The 16,487-nt window shown below is 40.3% G+C and overlaps 1 protein-coding gene across 3 annotated transcripts in view; it reads left to right on the top strand.

Annotated features, from left to right (window-relative positions):
- Positions 1-16,487, top strand: part of cdk14 (cyclin-dependent kinase 14) — a 222,456-nt gene that overhangs the window by 82,634 nt on the left and 123,335 nt on the right. For all 3 annotated transcript variants that reach the window (XM_039619836.1, XM_031742665.2, XM_039619838.1), the window contains 2 exons: positions 2,799-2,893; positions 8,611-8,673. In XM_039619836.1, coding sequence (XP_039475770.1) covers positions 2,799-2,893; positions 8,611-8,673 — 158 coding nt within the window. The remainder of the gene's footprint in view (positions 1-2,798; positions 2,894-8,610; positions 8,674-16,487) is intronic.

Here is a 16,487-nt window from a genome sequence, read left to right as displayed (position 1 = left end):
TCTCTCTTACTTAAGCTACTTTAATATCACTACGAAAACAGCTCAGAATCTCAGTTCAGCCCAGAACTGTAAGTGGTAAGGGCAAGGTCGTGTCCTCATATACCTCAACAGTCATAAATGGTAAATATCATGAAATAAGGACAGCTTAAAACTCCAGTCAGTGTTAACTTTCCCTATCTGATCAGAAACCCTTTAAACTGTCTGTGTGGAACTATGGAAAGCAGATGAGTTTAATTACCTGGGGTCAGTCATCCAAAGCAATGGACAGGAAGCATATCGAAGAGGGCCTGGAGAAGTGGCAGCATTGTCTGGAGAGAAGAAGAATGAAAGTCAGTAGAAGCGAAACAGAACACATTTGAATGAGAGAGTGAGACTGGTGTGTGCACAGGAGAGGTGAAGGCTGAGATGGTTTGGACATTTACAGAGGAGAGAGAGTGGATATGCTGGGCAATGTAGGTTAAAGATGGACCTACCAAAAAAGAACCAAAGATGGAGACTACAGAGAAGATTCATGGACGTGGTTATGATGGACATGCAGACAGCTGATTTGGTTAAAGAGGATGCTAGAGACAGGGTGAGATGGAGGCAACTGATCCACTCTGGTGGGAGCAAAAAAAATGCCACTACCATTTGGACATCTCTTAGTCCTCGAATAAGAAGAAATCTGTTTAGTGGATCAAGGCTAATTTGTACTTTCCAGCATTCACTCCTAAAACGTATTTCAGTGTAAGGAATCTGTGTTTGGTGGATCTCTGGTGCTTGGGGGAGTTATCTCTGATTGAACCAAGACATTAGGAAAACTCAAAGTTCGCTATTAGCTAACAGGTATATCATGTGAATTGTCTTGTTACAATATGAAGTGCTTAACTCACAGCTTGTAGGGTTTAAAATGATAAATTTTGTCCTGTATGTATAGAAGTTCAGAGCTCGTCCTTGCTTGGCTTGGTTTGTCCTGTCACTTCGTTTTACAGACTCCACTGAAAGAAGATACAGTCACCTCCACAGGAGGAACTGGTATTTAAATTTAGATGAGAAAGTGATGCTGTCTGTTTGATCTGCTTATGATCCAGGCCTGATAAAGTAAGAGCTATCCTAGACTCCTCACATACACAGTTAAAACTCTCCCTATGAGAAGATCAGAAAGGTAATTTGAAATTGAACTAATTCAGCAATTACTGAGCAGTGAGCTTAGAGCACAGCTATGTGAGCAGCATTACAGACTGCTGCTGAATAAAGTAATGCACACAGAGTATAAGACAGCTGTGAGTGTGTGTTCGTGCAAAAGTCGAAACACTCGAGCCGTTACCACCGATGTGTGTGTGAGGCAGGGAGAGAGGGGGTTGGATCTTCAAACTGGTGACAGGATCTTTGAGGTATCAGATTATAGCTTTAACTTCCTGCTGAGAGGAGTCTTGCCTTTGATCTGCTTATGTGATTTTGTGTTTTTTACCTTCAGATACTCATACAGAATGAATATATTGATGAGGCTTTATCACTTACTGCCTCTCAGAGGTTCTGTTTGTCCCCTGTGTCCTTGGAACAGAACTTTTTGTTTGCTAAATCAATTAGTTTGTTAAATGTATGAAAATTCCATTTATCCTATACAATACAAATGAAATACTTTAAATTCAACTAAAATACAATAATATTTTACCTTAACGAGTATATAAATGACAGCATACAGTCACCAACTCTACTGACCTACCTAGCTAGCTTTAGCAGAAAGCACGCTGTTATTTTTCCAATTTAACATAAACTGACAACATGAACTATCTCCCTTATTTATATGGAAGGGGATACTAAATGACCAAAATGTGAGATCCTCGGAATTTGTTTTGCATTTCAAGGTGATAAGAAAAAAAAAATAAAAATAAAGAACAGCCTAAACGTAGCATTAGTTTTAGCTAGCTCTGGCTAGCTCAGAAGCTAACATTCCTAGAGTTTGATATAGCACACTGATTTAAGGTAGAATATTATCTCTTTAATGTGTACTTAGCATTTTATTTTCTTTTAGAATTAGTCTTATACTGACAAAAGTTGGGGTAATTTGCATGCAGAGAAAATTTGTCACATCTTCCAGCTGGGTTGAATTTCTTGTATTAGCCCCTTTCATTACTCACTGATTCCAGTGGCTACAGGCCAAGCAGTTTTGTGGTGATAATCTGATGCCGGCTTTTATGCAAAGGCTCTAATTTGACGAAACTGCTTCTAGATTGAAAACCAGCACTGGTGGAAAAAAGTAAATTAGAAGCTCGTAGAAGTCGTTTGTTGTGTCTGAGATTTTTTTGTAAGGTAGTTCAATCTGAAATCAAAATATCAAGTATTAAATGTTAAAAAAGTAAACTTGTTCTTTTTGTTACTAAATTAATTTGACTGTGATGTCAAAGCTATAAAATATCCCAACCAAGAACTTTGAACATGCATCGTGTATTATTTGCACAATGCTCACCGTGCTCTACTTAAGCTGTGGCTTAAATCAAGTAATGTAAATGTGCTCTTCATACCGAGCCTCCCCAGTAAGACTCTTTAAGCTTCGCCGCTGTAACGATTTGATCATCTTCCCAGCTTATCTCCCTCCTAATCAACAATCAGTCTTACGTCATGAACATGTTGACAAATGAGTGTGAGAACTTTGAGTAGTAAATCCACCCCGTGTTTTCTCTTTGTGTTTTAATCTTTTCCTGATCCTCTGTATGTGATGAGGAATTCTAATAATGCTGCTAATGAAAGCATAACAAAGTTCCCTGGAATCTCAACATCAACTCTCTGCCTCTTTCTGTTCGGTTTTGTTTCTGCAGCATCTCTTCTGAAAGGCCTGAAGCATGCTAACATCGTCCTCCTTCATGACATCATCCACACCAAGGAAACCCTAACTCTGGTTTTTGAATATGTGGTGAGTCTGCACACTGAGATCACCCATTTGGGCTCTTTATGGGGGGATTGTGGAGGTTTAAAATTAGATCAAGAATCTGTTTTTAGCATTCAAAAGAAAACGAAGCCACAGTTTCAAAGAACAGAGGTCAGCGCTTATGTGTGTTTCTTTAGTTTGATTGATTTGATCCCAGTACATCCTTGCTGATTGAGTTTCAGTTTTTAATACTCTCCCGCTAGAAACATGAGCTGTAGATATTTTGATTGGCATACTCTTAGTTGTAGGCCACTTGAGGAATGTTAAAGCAGCTAGGGCTTTTTCCGTTCTTTGCTCCATAGGATGGCAGCCAGATCCACCACAGCCTGGTCTGTCTTTGCCTGCAACAGGAAGCCAAGCGGGCATTTTATTGGAAGGTCACGGTTTTAGTATGTTTCCACAACTGTCCCGTCAAATACTGCGGGCACAAATAGCAGAAATAATATTCTGTTGATGCATTCATGGCCAGTAGGAACGCTCTGACTCGACAACACTGTTAAAGCCAAGTAAAGGGAGGGAGGATTGACCAGAAACCTCTGGAACAGATCAATGCGCAGTTTTACCAAATGAAGATCATTAGATTAGCTGAAACATTCTGACTCACCCACAAAAAAAGCAACAGCATTAAGTATCTATTGATGATGGCACATGCCAAGGTCTGGCAAATACTTGGTGGTGTGACAGTCGTTTGTGGTCTTTATCTTTAAATGGGCAGGTGAAAATGATATCTGAGCTGGAGCACTTCCAGGCTCGTGAGGGCGATCTACTTAAGATATTTTTGTTTTTTGGACAGTGAAAGAAAGACAAATCGTGACAGAGTGTTTGGCGATATCTTGTCGAGCCACCATCAGATACTACAAGGAAACTGGTGGGGCAAACCTGTTTTGCCAAAACCATGAGTAACAGTGTAGACAGGGCAGAACAAATGTGTGCATCTAACTTTACTGCACAAAAACAGTCAGATAAGTCAAACTTTACTCAACCCATTCTTCTTGCTTCCTCCATTTCTGTACCATTGATACATTAACGTAGAATTCTCTGGCAGCTGCTCTATTCCCATGTTGTTGCAGTATATTAATGACTAACCTCGTATTGTGGATGGATTATCTCAGTTGTTCTCCTGACTGAAGTTTGGTCCGTTTACAGCATCCTGCCATGCGATTGCATTTGTCTCTAACCATCAGGAACCTTCACGTTAACTTTTATCGAGTGGAAAAAAGTTAGCGTTCATCCTCCAGCTTCACTGTTTATGTTATGCTAACATAGCTGTGTCGCTAGCGATCACGTAGCACATCATTATATACGAACTAGTCAAACTTCAGTAACCCTACAAACGTCACTGCTGTTTAGTTTTCTGGCTTCATTTATGTTGGAAGTGATAGCAGAGCTGTACGTTTGAATGTTTCAGAAATCTCTCAGTCAGAACATGCTATATCATGTTTAGGTGGAAGCTAGCGAGCTAACTTTCTGCTAACTTCTAACTCTGTTAAATTTAATAAATCCTGTTTTCATGGATGCCTGGATGTTGAACTTAGTTGTTACACCTGGTAAAGCAGCAACACTGATCATTTTATTAAAGATGAAAGAATTTAGACAGTTTGTAACTCTCAGTGATGCTGCAGTGTTCGTTTGACTTTGGGACCTGAAGCTGACGGAGTTTAGGACCCAGATTACTCCACGAGGCTCCTGACTACGGTAGCCGTAATGCTCCAACAATCCATCAAGCGGTGCGGCTTCGTAGCTTACCAAAGTCGGACTAAAACATGTTTTGACAGATTTTTGAGCGCCGTGTACCACATAAAATCAGTTCGAGGTCAGTAATCACAACCAGAATTCATACATAATGCGCAGTGGATTATAAGGGCAACGTCGACTTTTGAGAAAATTAAAGGATTTTAAGTGCGCCTTACAGTGCGGAAAATACGGTACTTCTGATTCGATTTCTTCCAAAGTCATCCTGCCTTTTTACAGAATTCAATTAGTCTCCTATTTTTCATCTCATTTTTATTTGTTAATGAAAGTTTCATTACATTTTATCCAAGTTTTTGTCCTTGTGCTTCAGGGTTAAGTTTTTTTTTTAGGGTTTTTTAGTTATTGCCTTGTTTTCATCATAAAAAAAAACATGTTGACAAAAACATTGGCAAAAATTATTGGTCGACAAAATTCACAGTGGCTTCCAGTCATCATCTAATGCTGAGTAATACTGGTACTTCTACTGGACTGGATACTTAGGAGGTAAAAAAATATGTCAGTGATCATTTTTCCAAATATGGATAACTGTAGTCAACAGAAAACTGATTTTTACTTTTGCAGTAATCTTGTACTTATTGGCATGGCTTCATTCTAGCGACATCAAGACCCCGTCACAGCAAAGAGACTTTTGTTGTCACGGGGTGAAAGACAGTGTGTCACAAGACTTCATTGACAACATACTGCAGTGATTTTCATGTATGAGAGAGGCAAACGTCCAAACCCGTGTCAGCCATCAGCTGATGCAAGATTGTTTTGAGAAAAGCTTATCTGCCAGAATTCCAGCTGACCTCAATTACATCACCTACACCAACTGACACTGTGCTCAGTTTACTGTTTAGTTGGAAAGCAACCACATTACAAGGAGAAGTAAAAGAAGCAGACATGGCAACCTCCTTATAAGTATGTTAAACTGAAACTAGCTACATACTTGTAAGGTTTGGTTATCACATCTGTCACAGTTACAGGATTATTCCACTGACAGTATTGTGTCATCCAGCTGAACCGTCTAGACTTCTGCTGCCTGTCCAAACAAGTTCAAAGAATAATATTTAAATTTTGTGTGGCAAGGGCCAAAATAACTTGATTAGGACATTTTTCTAATTAATAAGAAAACACTCCAGTGTCTGCAGAGGAAATAGAGTAGAAGTGTACTACAAGGACAAAAAGTTTTCAACACAGTTTTGGACAGATCTGAACCCACGTTGTTCAGAACAGTCTCATCTTGTCTTACCCTTTACCGCGCACCAACTGACAGCAGCTTCTGATGGGCTCATTTATATTCATGCTGAGTGAGGCCAGATCGCTCAACCAGCTTACTCAGCTTTCCTTCTCTACTACATTTATTAGACTGGGGATGGTGGAATGCCCCCTGTTGGTAGATTTGACACATGTCAAAGGGTTTGGCTTCTGAATCAAGGATGGAGCCCAGCGGCTCAGGTTTAAATGAAGAATGAGAAAAAAGCTCAGTTTCCCTTTAAAGGTGAAACAGGGACGTCTCATCCCAAGTGGTTATATACATCTTTCACTTAACACAGGACATCTTTCAATCATTATGCGACACTTTAACAACGAGGGATTACCCCGGTTTCCCTGCACCCAGGGGTTATTTATTTGACTAGGATGCTAAATTCAAAGCTGTGTTGATGTTGATATATCATTTTGTGTTCAGTGCTCTAATCAGCCCCAAAAATCCATTCGTTGTTCTCCACTCAAAGCTAATGGTGAATGACAGGATGCAGGGGAAATGCACAGAGAGGGGACAGACAACTGACATGAAAAGCAATGACAAATATGCTGTGTGTGTGTGTGTGTGTGTGTGTGTGTGTGTGTGTGTGTGTGTGTGTGTGTGAGTGTGTGTGTGTGTGTGTGTGTGTGAGTGTGTGAGTGAGTGAGTGTGTGTGTGAGTGAGTGAGTGAGTGTGTGTGTGTGTGTGTGTGTGTGTGTGTGTGTGTGTGTGTGAGTGTGTGTGAGTGAGTGTGTGTGTGTGTGTGTGTGTGTGTGTGTGTGTGTGTGAGTGTGTGTGTGTGTGTGTGAGTGTAAGTGAGTGTGTGTGTGTGTGAGTGAGTGTGTGTGTGTGTGTGTGTGTGAGTGAGTGTGTGTGTGTGTGTGAGTGTAAGTGAGTGTGTGTGAGTGTGTGAGTGAGTGAGTGAGTGTGTGTGTGAGTGAGTGTGTGTGTGTGTGTGTGTGTGTGTGAGTGAGTGAGTGTGTGTGTGAGTGAGTGTGTGTGTGTTGAGGCGTCTTTGTGAATTATTCAGCAGAGCAGGTTCTGTGGTGCGGCCAGCAGTAGGGGACTGTAAATATTAGTGTGGTTTCATAGTCACTGCCTCCATCCACAAATCTGTTCTCAAAGCACAGAGGTGAAGGGCAGACCAAGACTGGGTGCATGTCTGATTTTCTGATAAGAATATCAATTCAGCTCATACGATAAACTGTGGCATAAAATAAGCCACATTTCTTCTTCCTGGGGACATACGCTAAAGTAGTGTGTAGACGAATAATAGCATCTGCTTTGAGCTTGATTGGACCAATCAGAATTTACAGACACACAAAAAATTGGCAGATAGCAAAAATGTGCATAACTTAGACCTAAACATATAGTCCCGTCAATACTGAACAACCCCAACAATCAGACAACCCCCTATAAGCAAGCACTTTGGCAAAAGTGGGAAGGAAAAGCTTCCTTTTAACAGGAAGAAACCTCTGGCAGAACCAGGTTTAGGGAGGGGGGGCCATGTGCCGTGACTGATCGGGGTAAGGGGAGCGAGACAGGACAAAAGACATATACATGGAAATACAGCTCATTACAATTCCAATCATCTGGAAAGTCATTTTTGATGTGATGACCTTTATACGTCAACATTCCTGGACTCTCCTAGACAAGCTTTCCTATAATTTTTTTAAGTGGTCTTCAGGAATCGTTTTCCAGGCTTCTTGAAGTTCTTCTATGGATGTTCTTCTACTTTATTAATTTGGATGTGATTCCAATCCATTACTCATAGTGTTCCATGGTAGGTTTTTCTGTCCAGGTCTGTTATTACTTCCCTGCTGTGTGTTTGGGATCATTGCCATGCTGAAAAATGAAGCATTTGACAATCATAATATTTATTGATAGTGCTGGATGTTGGATTAAAACTTGACAGCACTTTACTGCGTTCAAAATTCCATCCATTTTGACAAGAATTTTGACATTTCAACCAGTGGGGCTACTGGTTGAAATGCACCCAAACCATAACAGAGCCTCCAGCATGTTTTAAATATTTCTGTAGATATTCACAGTTGTGCCTCCGAAATTTTGACTCAAATGGTAGAGCTGTAAATGAGCATAATATGGCATCCAGTGACAATGGCTGGTCTCTAGCCACATGCGTAAAACACGGCACATGACTGCCTCTCCCTATGTCCAATTTTGCTGCAGGTCAACTGGAAGTGACAAATAAAGGCTTCAGTCAATTCAGTCAATCACAGTGTAAAATGTACATACATAAAATGATGATGTCTTTCTCAATGACTGTATTCAAGATGGTGGGTCAACATGGTGGCGTCCATGAAACGGCGCCTGCTCCTATGTATTTTTAATGGATTACTCCAAAAATTTTTAACAGTGCATCAATTTGTTGGAATTACACGAATCAGTATATATTTAAGAGTACAGTTTCCTTTTTTCTATCAAGTAACCTAAAAAATGACTTTAAGGAAAAAATATGATGATTGCATGATATTCAAGATGCCCACCTAACTTCTAGCATTTAACGTTCATTTATACTGCTTTGTACAATAAAATCACAGTAACATCTAGTTGGTCCCAATTTCTAGAGCTGTTTTTGCTCCAAAGCATTTGCATATGCTAAGGTGTACTTCGTGGTAACCACTTAGATAATCTTTAAGGAATCTTACACCTTTAAAAGCTTCACACTAACACTGAGATGTTTCTGCCTTTTGTCCTCACCCAGCACACAGACCTGTGTCAGTACATGGACAAACACCCTGGAGGACTGCATCCAGACAACGTCAAGGTACAGTATGAAGGATTGTGCTGGTCACAGTGACCTTGTTGTTTCTTAAAGCCAGCAGTGTGTTCCCTACATATAAAGAAATGATATTCTAATCCACCATGAACAGATAACTAGAAACAGGCAGCTGTTTAACTTTGAAACAAAGAGTCTAGTGTGGTGGTTACTACTGACTGGGGCTGGAACATCCTGGCTGATGGGAAGAAAAATCTGTGGGACTGTGATGCGATTCAGTTAGGAAAAGAAAAAGTGTGTTGTTTTTTCCTTTTCCTCATCATTGAAGAATTTTTAGATTTCAGATGGCAGGAAATGTGGAGCCTTTGGCCCTGTAGTAGACAGCTTACAGGATACCAGTTTGCCAGCACAGTCAACAGGCCACAAGTGACACCTGTCAGCTTACCAGATTTAGTTGAAGAAGCCACTGATTAAATCCAGCTGAGCGTCAGATGAGTGGGACAAGGAAATCTGGAACTTTTGTACAAAGGCGTTAACATTATCCCTCCGATCACTGACAGACACTAAAATATGTTTTTTCTTCTAAGTCAAGTCAAGTTTATTTATAAAGCACATTTAAAAACAACCGAGGCTGACCAAAGTGCTGTACAATAAAATACAAATATAAAATACTATGAAACACAGGTACATAAAATGCCTCACAAATAAAACAATAAATTAAAAACAATAGGTTAAACCTTGCTAAAAGCCAGTGAAAATAGGTGAGTTTTAAGAGCAGATTTAAAAGTTCCTAGGCTTGTGGAGAATCTGATGTGAGGGGGTAGACTGTTCCACAGTCTGGGTGCAGCCACAGCAAAAGCCCTCTCTCCCCTAGTCTTTAATCTGTACCTGGGAACATCTAAAACCATCAAGTCTGCTGACCTCAAAGATCTCCTGGGGCAGTAAATGCTAAGAAGCTCTGCCAGGTAAGGAGGTGCAGTGCCGTTAAGAATCTTAAAACCAGCAGTAAAATTTTAAAATCAATCCTAAAAGCAACTGGGAGCCAGTGGAGAGCAGAGGACCGGAGTGATGTGGTCTCTCTTTTTGGAACCGGTCAGCATGCGAGCAGCAGCGTTCTGCACCAGTTGGAGGCGATGCAAACAGGAACGATCTAAACCAGCATAAAGGGAGTTACAGTAGTCCAGCCGTGAAGTGATAAAAGCATGGACCACCCTTTCTAGATCGTTCCTGCACAGGTAGGACTTGACTTTAGCTAAAATCCGTGAGGTGATAAAAAGATCCCTTGACTACGGAGCTGATTTGTTTATCAAATTTAAAAGCACTGTCAAAAGTAACACCGAGGCTCTTAATAGAGGAACATTCAGAAGTTAGGGGTCCCATAAAATCAAAAGAAGAATTAGGGTCTTTAGGAAGCCCAAACACAATGACTTCAGTTTTACTTTCATTTAGATGTAGAAAGTTAAGAGCCATCCAAGTCTTAACGTCCGACAGACAGGAGAATAATTTGCAAAGAGTCCTTACAGTCTAACCTCAGTGGGAGGTAGATCTGAATGTCATCAGCAAAAAGTGAAAGGACACATTATGTTTGCGCGCAGCACATCGCCCAGAGGGAGCAAATACAAAATAAACAGCAGGGGACCTAGAATGGACCCCTGAGGTACACCACAAGTTAAAGGAGCTCTGGGAGATATTTTTGATATTTAAGTCAAAACTTGTGTTTTGTAATGCCATAGAAATATTTCAATGTGGTGTCAGGTTGTAGGACTGTGTTTATATTTTTATGTGAAATACTTTAATATACTGGCATCATTGACATAATTTGTCACCGTCACTTAGTGCGCATATCAGATGAAACCTTATCCAAAGCTGACAGTTAAATAGCAGCCTTTAACCAAACCCACAATTAAGTAGTTCAATATTCAACCTGCTTTACTCGTATGAAAGATTTTGACTGAAGCTGACATTTTGTGAAACTGTAATGGTGAAGCTACCGATCAGTGTATTACTCCTGTGGAAGCTTCTGTACAGACTCACAGGTTCCTGTTTGTAGGAGGGCAGTGCTAACATTAACAAACAGGTAGAGTGAGCGATGATGGAGTGAATGAGGCCATGTGTTGGTGGGATGTTGGGAGGTTCCATCATGCAGTGGGGTGATAGTTCAGGCTACATTTGTTATGTAACAGCTCGTACCTTCTTTGACACTAAGGATTTACATAAGTAATATGTGTTTCTCCTGCTGACAGCAGCTACATGGATTATTCCAAGAGAGCAGAGTGAGGTGTTTCGCAACTCCTTTTGACTTCTGACTGTTCCTTTGTGGCACAACTCCTGAGTTGTCTGTTCTAATCTGTTGATAGAACTGAGCCTGTGCAGTTGCAATAGAGGCAGCATGAAAAACACTCGTTTTAATGATCCATCACAGTACACTGGCATTTCCTGTTTTAATATAGTGTGTGATGTCAACTTAAAATATCTTTCACTTGTCACTGCCATTTCTTAACCTCTACACTTGATGAGATGTAGTCTACATCACATAGAGTACAGCCTAGTGGCACCTCACTGCAGAGCTATTTTTAAGGATTCACCGTCCATCCAGTTTCTGCTGCTTATCTGAGTCTAGGGCATGGAGGCAGCAACCTAAGCAGCTTTTCTGGGAGGACACAGGAATGTTCCCAAGCCAGCCAATAGAAAAGCCAAGGTCCTCGTCAAAGTTGGGTATACCTGAAACACCTCACTTAGGAGGCGCCTAGAAATTCTCCCCATAAAAATTGTGAACAGAATTAGGGACAAACGGGAGCATTGGTGTAGTCCAACACCGACTGGGAACAAGCCCAACTTATTGCTGGTATTGTGAACCAAGTTCTTGTTAGGAATGTACAGAGACTCAATACCCTGTTAAAACAGGCCAGATACCTCATACTTCCAAAGGTTAGGGTTTGGATACCCTAACCTTTGGAGGTATGTAACATGTATCCAGTGGTATACATAGGGATTGTTGAATGTCTTCTCCAAGTCCACAAAAAAATTTACACTGGTTTGGCAAACCATGCACCCTTAAATAGCCCCAAAACAATAAAGAGCTACAACAGTGTTCTACAACAAGGACACACACTGGAGTATTCCTCTTGAATCCAAGGTTAGACCAATGTATGGCCTCTCCTCTTCAGTACACTAGAGTGTCCAAGGAAGGCTGAGGAGTGTGATTCTCTTAAAGTTGGTAAAGAGTCTTTGGAACATCCTGCTTGAACGTTTGCCAGTTCAAGACCATGACTCCCAACTTCCAGGTAATGCTGCAGAGGCATGGCAACTAGGATTTAAGCATAATTGATGGTCCTGGAAATGTGTCCATTGTTTCTGTTAGGATGGAGAAGCCTTTCCTTCCATCCCAGACATCCCACTGCATCAAGGTAGGCAGGAAACCGCTTCTCTGTTCTTTGTCATCTGATGGTTTTCCAGAATCACCCAGAAGCTGACCGAAAGTCAAACTTCTCAAACTTTTGCTTTTTTCACTCCACTTGACCTGCTAGATGTCATCGGACTCCTAGCTCAGTAGGATGCGTACTTCAGCTTGACAGTTCCCTTAAATTCTGGCGTCTGGTGTATTTGGTTTTGAGGTTGCTGCCACTGCAAGCATTAAACACCTTAAATTCAGCTGGCCACCAGAGTAACTGCTGTCTGTTCCGTTTCTGCTTTATCATTCAGCACGCATCTACTTCCTTACTATGCTAACAAGTGTCTACCAACACTAACTATGCTGTGAAGAGTATAACAGTGCAGCAACAGAACTGGCTCCCACGTTTCCCTCTTTGCTGGTTGGCTCTTTGGCGGCCATCTTTGCTGTGAATGCTAATGCCTAGACCTCTTGTAATGGCAGCATTAGTTAAACAAGCTGGTGGGAAAACAGATAATAGGCAGGAGGAAGACAAGCCTAGCATAATATGATGGCCATCAAGAGACTGTGCTGAGTGCATGCGTGTTTGATGGAGGTGCATTAGTGCAATTTCTTACACTCATTGACTCACCATTCTTTGAGACATTATTTTATTATCACATTTAATTACAGAAAACATATCTGAGTTGTTCTTTTGCTCTGTTTGTCTTCAGGATGTCTGCTGCCTGCTCAGTAATCAGTAACAGGAAATGTGCATTTTTGCCTTTAAGTTTATATTAAGCTAAAGCGTGTCTCTTATAAAAACATCAAAACTGAAGTTCTTTAGTATTTTTTAACATCAAATATCAAAACAGTGGTTTTGTTTGGGTTTAGACCTTTATTACACCATGATCTTTTAACTGACCATAGGTGTCCATAATTTCATAATCTGAAAAGGGGGAAAAAGAAGATTTGGTAAAGAGACATTTTAAAAACAGTGTGTGAGCTTACTTAATTGTATTCACCATATAAACAGTTTATTGTTGTTGAATCGTTGTTGCTTTAACTAAATTCTGTTTTCTCAGAATTCTGTTTTTTTTAGAGTTCTGACTTTAATCTCAGAATTCTGTCTGTTTTCTTAGAATTCTGGAAAATAAAAACAAAAGACGTGCCTACTTTATGCTTTTTTTCAGTGGCCCTAATCCTCTTCTGTACAGAAGAGAGAGTTGACCACTACATTATCACCTAATGCTTGCAAACTTGGTTAGCAAGCTGCTAAGTGTATGGGTGCAATAGCTAGACACACATGATTGGTAATCAGTGCAAAGTAACAGACAAATAAAACTGGATGGCCTCTACTACACAGCGGGAGACACTTCGGGTATGGGTAACACATCGCAGACAGCTATGTCTGCTGCCTATGTTAGCACACCTGCCAACCCAAGCAGCTGTATCCCTAAATGTAAGTCTAGGCAGTATCTAAATGAATGAGTTATAACATGAATTCACCCACTGTACAGCTGTTATGAAAGGGGAAACTATCCATAGAGGCCAAAGCCATTTTTCTGTACTGGGCTGTAGTTGACCTTTTTAACTTTGAAGTATATTGAAATTGAGTTGCTTTTGGAGCCAGCGCCAGATGGCCACCTCAGGATCTGCAGGTTTTTAACTCTTGAATGCTGTGGTTACTGCTTGTCTTGCTCATATGGCACCGGCACATGTGTATTAGAAATTTGTAAGAAACTACCAAAGATATTATACTTTTTAGTGACAGAGTCTGAATCATTAGAGCTAATATGTTTAGAAACAGCTCAGTAGGCGAACACTGGCCTGATCACGAGCACCATAAAGACAGCTAATGTCTGTTATTAGGGTGTTTCCTGATTGACTGTGAGAAAGTGCAGTCACTCAGATATCCTCCTATTTACTAATCAGCAGCATGAAAGCTATTACAGCCTATGCTGGTGCTAGATCAAATTAACATTTAGAGACATGCACTCAGACACTCACTGCTGATGTAATTAGTGGTCAAGAATCATCAAGCTCTGTGTGTGAGAGAGAGATAGAGCGTGTGTGTGTGTGTGTGTTTTAAATTTGAAACTGTACTCAGGTTTGTGCTTGAACTGGATGATCTGGTGTAAAATCCATCTTATTCCGCAGCACCATTAACTCTTCTCGCCCCATGTGCTCGACTGCAGTTTATAAGCAGTGATGTTATTGAACACAAGTAAATATGACCTCATCCAGGCTGCTGCTCAAGTGCTCTTCTTATTAGATTGTGCGCTTGTCAGCTGAAGGGCTGTGACTCAGTGACATCTTCATAGATCAATGGAAAACTGACACCCACAAGCTAAATATCAGCAGCATTTGCTCTTATAATTGCATTACAAGGGAAGCGCCTGATAGCACTTTCATCATCAGTGCCATGTCAATATCAAGGACAGGTGATCACCGCAATATTCTGACACTAAGTGCTGGAAAAGCTCAGCATCAGACTGCAGCTCTTTATGGTCCAGCTCATGTATTTTTGATTTATCTGAAGCTTTAATGATATTCAGAAAGTAGGCTGGTATTCAGCAGCAAATTGCCAAATTTCTGTCAGAAAGAATTATTCAGGTGCAGATTGTCAAGAAATATATTATTCAAAGTATTTAATATTAGAGTTTTCACTGCTGAATTTAATCCTGACTACGTAGGCATATCTACAAAAGGATTAGGTGACTCAGTGCTAGTTTCAGAGAAACTGAAGAAGTTTTACTGTTATGTTCCCAGTTGATGTACTCTTGTGTTTGACTGTAGCAGTTTTTGAGTATTCTGGCTGACTAACTGATAAAAAAGTCATCACTTTTAGTTCAGTCTGGTACCAAATCACACCATCTCACAGATCAGGACACAACAAAGACAAACCCAACAGTTCCCACTGTGAGTAAACACTTGGTGACAGTGGGGAGAAAAAACTCAGCTTTCACAGGAACACACCTCAGGCAGGACCAGGAACCCACGCAGCCCATCTGCTGTGACCAGTTGGGGTGATAGGAGAGCTGGGAAACTGAGATCTCGACACAGTTTGAGCCACACTTGAATATTACAGATTATGGCAAATGATCATTTTCAGATATGATCCAGTTTAAAGTAACATCTGTGCTTTACTTTGGTGTAGCTCCATTAGAATTCAGTACACTGAGCAAATAGTGTTACCTACTGAATATAGTTTGGAAACCGTGTACTCCATAAATTTATCACCCCCTACTAAGCACTTGTATGTGTAGAAGTTCCCAGCCTTCGTCTGCTGTAACAGGAACTAATCACGAGCTGCTTCGTTTTAAGGCGTGCCTGCTCTACCGTTTGTCATAAAGAAGATATAGAAATGTAATCTGAAACATGGCAACTTATGTGGCTGGATAAAATTGTCAATCAGCTATGGTGGATGCTTCTTGCTAGCATCCACACTGTCTACCTCTGCCTTTGACTAATGCAGATTTTGTGGCTTCAGCAGAGATGCTCGACAAGCAACGAACAAATTCAAGCACTTCCGAAAGAAAAAACTGCAAGTGGCAAGGAAGATGCTGTGTCTGTGGCAGGGGCGATTCTAGGATCAGAGCTTTGGGGGTGCTGAGCACCCAGAGAGCTGCCCAGCCAGGCAAAATAAACTTTACACATCAGAATGAGACTTCTTCCCCGTCTCTGTCAGTCCCTGCATCCTTAAATGTCTCCAGTTGTCCCGAGTTCTCTCTGACTGTCTCCTTGGTGCATTTAAACCCCTGTTCCTCCCTGTCCTCATCGTCTGTTGTCTTCATCTCTGTTATCAGTCATCATAATTTTACCATCTCTGTGCAAGTCTGCAAATTTCTTTATTAAATCATAAGATTCTTAAATTCATCAAGTCTCTCTGTGCCTGGGTCCTCGTCACAAAACATGACATCACTGTTTTGTACATTTTAACACAATTTAATCCCCACATTAGTGAAAGAAAAGCAAAACACTTTTTGAAAAGTCTGTAACAAAAATCATAAATCTGATAAAGTTTATTTAAATGCTGCTAAAGAAGAATGGATTGGAATAAAAAAATACACATCCTAACCTTAATTACTGGGGAGAATAATGAATGATGCTCATAGTGAGTAAAAAGTAAACTGAGTGCATTTTTGGACAGAGATTCACTTTTAATGTGTATGTATAATATAATACAGATACATAAAAATACTCCCAAAACAGAATAAATTATTACGAATAAATTATTACAAAATATTAATAAAAAAATATAAAAATGGAGGCAACTTTGCCTGTGGTACAGTGTATACAATGTATGTAAAAATCTTATAATTTAATAATACTAATTTTGTGTTGTAAGATTTATGAGTTTCATGCTTTCATAGTGGTCCTTGGGAGAGCTTGACATTTTTTATCAGGTGGTACACACTGTAAAAAGTTTGAGAAACACTGATAAGTGTATGTGTGGTTTTGGAAAACATTTAAAGCTGCAGTACAGAAT

The sequence above is a fragment of the Oreochromis aureus genome, linkage group 11 (genome assembly GCF_013358895.1).
Source record: "Oreochromis aureus strain Israel breed Guangdong linkage group 11, ZZ_aureus, whole genome shotgun sequence".
Taxonomy (NCBI): domain Eukaryota; kingdom Metazoa; phylum Chordata; class Actinopteri; order Cichliformes; family Cichlidae; genus Oreochromis; species Oreochromis aureus.
This window is presented reverse-complemented; position numbering and strand designations above follow the sequence as displayed.